Genomic DNA, 9,949 nt, shown 5'->3' with positions numbered 1-9,949 from the left:
ATTGCCGCTATTAATTAACCAAAAAATAGTGGAAAAAAGACTACAAATTTTATACTAACGCGACCGGAAAACTGTACCCGGATAAAAATGTACTATTGGTTCAATAGTGTAAACAATTGAATTACCATGCCATGTACGGTATACAATAGGATACATTGTTTCTTGATGGTTGCACAGATTGTATCAACACTGAGGATACAATACATCAACATATTTCTCTAATGTAACAATACTTGCAATTGTTTTTGAAACGTTTTCGTACATAAGATTCATACATTGATAACTTTTGAAATGTTTCATTACATTGCTTATAAACTATTTAACAATATTTGCCTCATAGCGCCAAATATGCATTTTTTCCCTTTAAATTGCATTGTTGAACAGTAAAGTTGTCACAACTGAGAAATCAAAAATCGTATTGTTTTACTATACAAATACAATACAATCCATTGTATTTTGAACAGATTTGTTCGGATATTTCAACAATATATTAACCATACACTCTATTGTGTGACGAAAAAAATGTATGGAAAAAACTCAGATTTTGTATAGTTACGATACTTAACAACCCGTACATTCTATTGCGAAAACTTCATTTACATTTGAATAAATGGTTCATAACAATAATGCATTCAAATGTATTTCTATGGTTCCATTTACAATATAATCTATCGCCAATTCAATGTTATTAATAGTAGTGTTACAATAAATTGTACTGTGATTCTACTGTATTTTTTATTCTGGTAGCTCTAGACTTCCATGCAGCTTTCTTTTCTTCCACATCATTTTTCAACGAATCTAATAAATTTTAACCAACTTCCGTTGTTTTTTTCCAAGGAGGAAAAATGCAGGCACGGAAAATATCCACCAAGATGCACCTGAAATATTATTTACCTCCGCGAAGCCTCATTATGTTTAGTTTATGTATCTGTCATTCTTGTTTACAATGCAGGTCTTACGCAAATGCCGAAGCTGCAATCACACTAACACAATCTCACTTAAATTGTTTACGTGGGTATACAATCATATTCGCCAAGATTTTTAGTAAAAGTTACGTGAATTTCAGGTGAGCATTACTAACGTCACGTAACAATCGTCGTTTGTTCAAGACAGACGAGTTACGTGATTTTTCACGTGAATATGACGTGATGATTTTTTAGAGTGTACTTATTTGAAGACAATCAATAAGCCAGCGAATAGAAAATACAATTTCATTACTTACTTATAAGCTTATAAATTCTGCGACCTCTATAGAGGACATACATATATGTAAACCTGGGTGCTGCGGATAGAGCCGATTTTCTGCTCTCAAGAGAGTAGAGGGATATTTTGAAATCAATCCCATAAGCAAAATTATTTTGCAGTTCCTTGGCTGTCAAACATTTCCCGCTCTTCGATTTTCTCTTTCCATGCTTCATGAGGGCGCACAAATGCGCGAGACTCTGCGTGACTTTACGATGGTTTACATACATCCCTGCTCCAATCAACTGTTGAATCTCGGAGATGAGCCAGCCTCGGGCTGAAAGTCTCCTAAATAAAGACAAAAAAAAAACTGTTGAATCTCGTAAAATTTCGTAATGAGTACTTTTTAATTGCATTCTTACTAATTTTCCACTCGAAATATAATATAAACGTATTTGTTACAAAGAATATAAAACTCAAACTAAATTTGTGTTTATTTTTTTCCCGAATAATAACAATACTTCTCAATATAGGATCTGAAACGAACATAACCACAATCATCAATGTTTGGCTCCGGCACAATAGAAAAGTTTGGCTTCAGTTTGACAACCAAATCGATTCTATTCGCAGCACCCAGATGTAAACTAGATATATAAATATTACAAAAGTTATAATAGTCTTTGTCTCGAGCTTAGAATCTCAAACATAAAATACATTCACACTAGCCGGTTGATAACTGCAACGCATTTAAGACCTCATACACACTTAACTTTGAGCTGTGCGCTGGTGAAAAAAATACCGATGGTAGCATTCGTTTGTATTTTTCTTGGCGGCGTCTTTAAAAAGGTATTTCGATCATTTCGGATCGCAATGACCTATCTAATTTGCGGCAAAGATAAACTAATTTCTTCTATGACTAGATTTAATCTATTCAACCTTTGAGCTAGAACCAGTTTTTTTTCAAAATTAATTCTTAATGGTATATGCATGCCATCATTCCACATTCCTCTAAATATACGCCAGGAAACTCTTTGAATTTCCCTTTGAAAAAATTGAAAGACTTCTCAGTGAAAATTTAGAAGAATATTTCGTGAATTTTATAAGAAGAATTTCCGATGACGAATTTCTTTTCTAAATTTAAGAGTATTGAAATTGAAAATTCAGTTAAAATTATCGTGGAAATTTATAATAATTTCCGTTAAAATGAAATAAAGAAAATACTCCAAATATTAAACGGGAAAATTTTCTTAATTTCCACAAGTTTTACTGGGCTCCCACAAAAAAATCCCTTTTGATTTCCACAAGAAATTTGCCTCAATTAATTCTCATAGAAAATTCTTACGAATGTCGACAAGAAATTGAAATTGTTTTGGTGTTAAATAGATATTTCTTAGATCTTCCATGGTAAATTACTACAGGAAAATGCTCTTTATAGAAATCCGGAGGAAACTTATTACACACCTTCGCTAAATTCTACCTTGAATTCCTTTGGTAATTCTTCAAGAAATATCTTTGGACATTCTTCCAGTATTTTATCTTAGAACCCAAGTAACAATTAAGGTTGTATCAGAGTTTTATAGCGTTCTTCAAAACCTAATCTCAAAACCTTCCATGCAGTCCTCGCAGTTTCCACAACCTCCTGTAGATTTCTCTAAAACCATGTTACAGCCAGTTGGTCCAGTTTTATTGCAATCATTAAAACCTAATATGCGTTCCAGTTCAGAACCAACGGTTTTATAATATACTTCAAGTCTCACATAAAACATGCAACATAAAACCTCCTCTAGACTTGGTGGTTTTGAGAACCACTATATAACCATGATACAACCACTTCATGACTATGATACAACAACAAATAAGCCGATAATGAAACAGTTGTCAACTCTCAAGTTGATTATTTGTTTATTGTTTGTACTCGAAAAAAATATGCTTTTCTTCCTGCAATACATGGATTACATGTCAACAACAAAAATAAAAGAATTATTATTAGCCAGTTCAATAAAAGTTCATATCTGGCTTTGAGTGTTCTATGCATGTTTGAAGGCATGCCAGGGATTTTTCATGGTGAAACCATGCTAAATAATCAGTATTTTAACAATGCGCTTCGTTAATTTGTTATTATTTAGAATTTTTCAAGTTCAATTAATTGCCTTAGTTAATTACTTTAAAAATAATTTCAATGAATAACCACTTTGGTTGATCAAATAATCAAAGCATTGTTCCTAAAACTTATTAGAATGTCCAATTTTACCGTTTAAAAGGTGAAACAGAAATTTGCATGATATTTAGATTATGAAATTAATTATTGTTTTCATATCGGCGACATTTTTTCGAATAAAATTTTGATTGCATAGAAAATGCCTCTATATAACCATCACTCCTGAACTGGCCCTATCTGGGCATTTCAAACACCTAGTGGTTTTATCTTGGCCTTTTTCAAGACCATGTTACGACTAGCAAGTTTTATCTTGGTCAAACCTAAAGCTTGGTAGTTTTATATATAATGACAACATGACAATGTAGACAGATATAAAAAAATCATAAACAAACTTTTTCTGCCCTCGGCATCGAATGTAAGTACTTTTAAAAATAAGTATTTCAATTAAAAAGCATATAGTGGCAATTGTTAAATGGTATATTTTGTACCATCAAAGTGTTTTACTCGTGTTAAATTGGCAAAGCATGTATGGATTAAATACATATTTTCATACCCCTCATGAGCAAATGCTGTTTGAACAGTTTTTTCAACGACTTGAATATATAAGGGAACTGCTCCTGGATTTCAACTCATGGCTCCGATGTTCATCCCATTGAAAGCAGAGCAATGGAAAGGTAAATGGATTTGTGATTTTTTTCAGCAGGAGCTCGCATGTTGACAAAAAGAAGCGAAGAAATTGGTGCCGTATTTCTTTACTTCCCGAAAAGATGAATGTATTTTCAGTGTGTGAGATGGAAATCGGAACAGTTCCCCTACATAATTCACGACATAGAAAAAACTGCTAATGTTTTTTTTTCATTTTCGACTGAAGGCAAAATGAAAAAACTTTCGTGGGTCAAACAATTTGTGCTGAAAATTTAGTTTCTATCCATAGTAGTAGTTTCAAGCTTCGTATTCCTATGCAGGTCTTCTTCAGGAGTAAAGGTTATATGTGGGTTTTATACAGGACTCTACGAAGCTTGGCAGCTTTTATAAGTCTTGATCAAAACCAACATATAACTTAACTGCTGGCTTTATGTCAGTTCCATTTTTTAGCTCTGAGGAGGAACACAGGAGCATTATAAAACCTAAAGAGCTGTGGTTTTATATTGGAATCCAAAACGTAGTTCTCAAATACTCTTGCGGATCTAATTAAATGACAACTGAATAAAACCAAAATAAAACTTTAAGCATTTCTACATGCCGTAATAAAACCTCTATAAAACTAGCATAAATCTTCGAAGCATTGAGATTGTTACTTGGGAATTCCTTTATGAATTTCTACAAAAAATCGTTCTAGTGTTGTTTCTGAAATTCCTCCCAAATTTCCTACACGAATTTGTCCGGAAGTTTCAGGAATTTCTCCAAAAAATCCTTCAGGAATACCTTTGGAATTTCTTCTAGGAGCTCCTCCGTAAGGTCGTCCGAGAGTTCCAGTGAAAGAACATTCAAGAATTCCTTCGGAAGATCCTCCTTAACTACTCCGGTAGTTCCTCCACGAATTCCTCCAGCAGTTCTTTCAGGAATTTCTCCGGAAGTTCTTCCAGAAATTCTTCCGAAAGTTCCCTCAGAATTTTCAAAAATTAACGCTTGAGCTCCTCCACTGATCCCTCCGGAAGTTTCCCCAGAAATTCCTTTGGAAATTTCTCCAGGAATTTGTCTGGAAGATTCTCCAAGAGTGTTGCCGAAAGATTCTTCAGGAATGCCTCCAGAAGTATACTATACGGAATTTCTCTGGTATTTCCTCCAGGGTTTCTTTCGGAAGTTTCTGCAGCTATATCTCAAGAGGCTCCTCCAAGAATTCATCCAGAACTACTTCCAAGAATTCCTCCGGAAGTTTCTCTAGAAATTCCTTCAGTAATTCCTCAGGAATATCGTTTAGAAATTTCTCCAAAAAATTCCTCCGGAATTCATCCCGAAGTTCCTATAGAAATTCCTACTTAAGTTTCTCCAAGAATTCCTTCTGAAAATCCTCCAGCAATTCCTCCGTAAGTTCCTTCAGAAATTTCTCCAGAAGTTTCTTCAGTAAATCCTCTGGGTGTTCCAACAGGAATTCTTCGGAAATTTCGTCTGGATGTTTTTCAAGTATTTCACGGTAAATTTTGAAACCTTACAGAGTATTCTTTAAAAATAAATTTGGAAGAATTCCACATGGAAATTCAGTTAAAAAATCCGGTGGAACTTTAACCAGACTCAGTATAAAATCGAGGGGAAACTCGTTATACACTATCTCGTGGAAATTTTATAGAATATTCTCTTGAATTCTATCATTTTGAATGTTTAAAAAAATAAACTTTATTCCACATCTATACAACAAGGGCGTGATTGAATTTACAAACCTATTTTTAAATTTCTCGCTAATAATCATAATGTTTATATTGAAGACATTTGAAGACATAGGGTAAAATGCCCAATAGTGGACCCCCTAGTAACGAAATTTTGCTCTTCCTGGCATAAAAGGGAAATTTTTCAAAATATTAATTTTGAGTGATATCTAATATCAAGCTCTGCATCTCCTTTTCACGATACATACATAAAACACTCAAATACTCGACGATATTCTTTGAAATTAACATTGTAAAGTCGGACTGAATTCACCCTATTGTAGACCCCCTGGGGGTCCATAATAGGAAATTGCTTCCCTATAGTCGACACTTCATTTGAATTTCATGTTTCGTTTCGGGACGTTCTTCTTCCCTATTATGGACCCCCCAAAATATTCCTATAATGGACACTCTCGTGTTTATTTTTTATAGAATTGTAAAAAATCATCTAATTTTACTTTCCATAGCATTTTCAAAGCATGTAATCAAATGATAGGACTGTAAGGTAGGTTCTCCCGATGGAATTTCATAGCAAAATGTTTCTATTGTGCTGTAATAATGAAAACATGGCTGGAGGGTCCACTATTGGTTAGGGGTCCACTATTGGGCACTTTACCCTATTTAAACGACTGTGAAGACATTTGAAAATATTCTCTGGCATCCCTGGAGTACACGAGCTTTGTTCGCCAATGACAGGCGTATGAGGCCCTTCACGGTTACTGGCTAAAACCCATTAATGGGTACTATGGTACCCATTTTCCCCAAAACCGCCACTACTCATTTAATGAGTAAACCCGTTTTACCCATTAATGGGTAATCGATATTTATGTCAGAAGATGGGTACTATTTTACCCACCAAACAATAGCAGATTTACCGCAAAATGGGTAAATAAATACCCATTTTTCAGCAATGGATTTATTAGCTTTATTCACAGCTGCAGATTGTGTTTAAAAGGCATTTTTAAGTAAATAACGAACATCGCAAAATATGTTTATTCACAAAGCACAATTATGCAATATATCTCATGATGAAACAAAGAAAATATTCATATCCCACCGACCATCTGCCATGGCCGTGCTTTGGATGCTGATAGTCACGATCCACTGCTGACAGTAACGATAAACGCTGATCTCGCCCTGGAAATTGGAATGATGGCCCGGTTCTGACAGCCGTCTTGCATTTAGAGTGGTGTTCCTTATCCAGTTTGGCATGGCAAGAATTTATATGGGAATCCGCTAGTCATACAACAAATTAAGAAAATTCGGTAATATTGTTAAATATGCATTTACATTTATATAGGATATCTACTTACGGCTACGTGTTTTCGATCATTTTAATTTTCCACCTCGTTTTTCTCCTGCGAAACGTTTTAATTGCCAAAACCTCGGCCAAAACAAACGAAACATTTCACCCGACTAGAAATCAAGAATTTTTTATTCAACTATTTTTTCACCCATTAATGGGTAAAAAAACGCACATTTTTGAACTTCAAATCTCGGTCGATCTCGGTTCAAATAAATTCTCAGCATGAATATTTTTTTACCCATTTATCCATTTAAAATAATACCCGCTTTTTGACAGATCCATGTACTATCAAAAAATGTATACTTTTTTACCCATTAATGGGTTCTAGCCAGTAACCGTGTTGGTTTTACCCTCACACTCTACTCTACACTGTCCAGCAATTCCAATAAGACATCGATGCAAAATGATTCGATATCTGTCAATAGTAATCTTGCTCTGCGAGCAGGGTTATTTGATAATTATTGAAATGTCACTTTTAAGTTTAATTTCAGCTTAATTCTCCAAATGAGACAGACCCTACACGTAAAAAAATAACCTTATATGTTATGGCAAAAAATCATTCGAAAATACTTATACTCTTCATTATGCCACCTAATGAACGATCGCATATCAAAAAGCTAATATCATTCATAAGTTAATGAAAAGTATAAGTTTCGGAATGTATGTGACTAATGCGATGTATAAGTTTTTTCTTATACATATCATTGAGCGCCTGCTTTGGCAAAAAAGTATTAGAAATCTTAATAATAAATAACATTAAATTTTTTTACGTGTAAGCTAGGAAATGGTGCATTCTGGGGTATGGTATTCTGGGGATTAGGACATTCTGGGGAATGTCTTTCGGGGAAAGGAGGCATCCTGGGAAATGTCTTTCGGGGGATAGGGGCATTCTGGGGATTGTGGTATTCTGGGGAGTAGTGCATTCAGGGGAATTAATTTCTGGGGAATCACTTTCTGGGCAATGGGTTTCTGGGGTATGACATACAATCTGATAATAAATGCCCGAGAAATTTCTGGAGAAATTCCCTTGAATATTCTGAAGTGTCCAAAGAAAATTCGAAAAAAAACGTCGCCACTGAGCAAAATTATGGCATATGCCGTCGCCTAAGCGCGCACCTTTAGCCCATTGATTTTTCATTCATTTTGTTATAATTGGATAAATATGGGAGATAAATAACTTTTTTTAATCTGAGGTGAACTAGCCTAGGGCTAAAAACCTCATTAATAAAGATTAAAAAAAACTTTTTTGCCTTTCAACTCTTTCAGTACAGTATACCCCCGCTGATCCGACAAATGTATGGCCGGACTACCGGGGTTTCTCTCGTTAATCCGACTGTAAAATCCATACAAATGAATCAAAACAATATCACTATCAATTTGAAAACTGACAGCATAATGTGTTTTAATGGGTGTTGATACTTTTTAATCCGGAAAATTCCGAATTAGCGAGATCCGGACTAACGAGTCGTCGGATTAGCGAAGTCCGGATAAGCGGGGGGATACTAAAATCCGGCCCTGGGCTTAGCTTATCTGATATTAAAAGAAAAATCTAGTTTTCCATATTATACTATTCTTTTGTATTGTAACTATATCGAAATACAAACCCATAAGAATTTTTTTTAAATAATTAAATGTTCGAAGGTCCAGTTTTGGTTTTTCTATTCAGGAACCGGTAAAGATACGAAATACGTTTCTCCATATCCCTCCACTTGGTAGGACGCGCAATCTTGTAGATTGTCCGACTCAGCATTTTACGCTTCCGGAGGAGAACCTGGTACTCATTACCCGATACGCCACGCAACCAGGATGGAACGGAGTATAGAACGCGGGTCGGGTGCAGACGGTCATTCCCTAAGATGTCAATGTAGTCGTTCTGGCCAAACAGGGCGCGCTTTTCGCACCAAGCATTTTTAGGCCTGTAATGTATTCCCTGTGCTATTAGAAGGACATTTGCAAATTTAAGCGATGGTACCTGTAATCTGGCATCGGTAGATTATGGCCATTATCCAGATGCGGAAGCATTCCACCTTGTAGAATTTTCTCCTTGTAGCCATACCGGCGTACCAGCGGACCTCGAGCTACCTTATCGGCATGATAGCGAAAACGAACGGACATAATCTGCGGTTGCCATACTACGTTAAGAGCTTTGGTCACAAGTCCACTCATCCAACTCATTTTAACAAAATTTTATTATGGAATAGACTTTTTTCGACAAATTTGAATAATGTTAAATAAATACTGTTACATCAACACTTGAGCACGCGTACCATGATTGAAACAAAAATTGTTATTGTTTGTTTTGGTCCTGATGACGGTTCTATATACACGCTTATCTGAAACAACCCAGTGGCCAAGTCGATTCTACACGGTTAGAAAAAAGTACACGGACAGATAAGAGCATCATTATCGGTCGCGAGCATTTTAATCACCCGCGCAGCGTTTTTATTTTAGTTTCGTCACTAGTTTCCGTATCGGTCACTATTTTCGGCTCTCATTTTGGTTGCTGTATTCCGTACCGGTGACGTTTGACAGTTGACAGTTCATCAAATAGCAGCGCTCTTATCGCGCTACCCAATTTGGTCACCTGTCAGTCGCGCTACTGTTATAGCAGCGCGTTTAGTGGCGACCGGTAAAGTGTCAAGTGATGATACTCTGCGCTACCAAACTGCTTAAACTCACCACCGGTAGTCTTGCTCTAAATCAACCCAATTTTGAGTTCAATATATTGCGATTCTTTTCTTAAATCCGCAACCTGGCGCGCCAGTTACGCGCCGGCTCCCGTGCGCCGAGTTGTGCGCCATGCAAAAAGTAAATAAATAAAGCAATGTCAAACAGATGTGATCTTTTGGCGCGGTTTTTCACATTCGCTTTTAAGGTATGCAACATATTATTGTCCCTCGATGGATAGTTAGTCTTTGGTGGAATAAACGGGATCTTTTT

General features: G+C 35.8%; 1 protein-coding gene across 1 annotated transcript; it reads right to left on the bottom strand.

The window, feature by feature from the left end:
• Positions 1-8,562: 8,562 nt before the first annotated feature.
• Positions 8,563-9,302, bottom strand: LOC134228003 (large ribosomal subunit protein mL51). The gene is made up of 2 exons (XM_062709758.1): positions 8,982-9,302; positions 8,563-8,925 (listed from the first exon to the last, which is right to left on the bottom strand). Exons 1-2 carry the CDS (start codon positions 9,182-9,184, stop codon positions 8,637-8,639), a joined length of 492 nt encoding a protein of 163 aa, XP_062565742.1. The 5' UTR covers positions 9,185-9,302; the 3' UTR covers positions 8,563-8,636.
• Positions 9,303-9,949: the final 647 nt, after the last annotated feature.

The sequence above is a fragment of the Armigeres subalbatus genome, chromosome 3, assembly GCF_024139115.2.
Source record: "Armigeres subalbatus isolate Guangzhou_Male chromosome 3, GZ_Asu_2, whole genome shotgun sequence".
Taxonomy (NCBI): domain Eukaryota; kingdom Metazoa; phylum Arthropoda; class Insecta; order Diptera; family Culicidae; genus Armigeres; species Armigeres subalbatus.
Note: the sequence above shows the minus strand (reverse complement) of the source record. Positions and strands in the feature narration are given on the sequence as shown.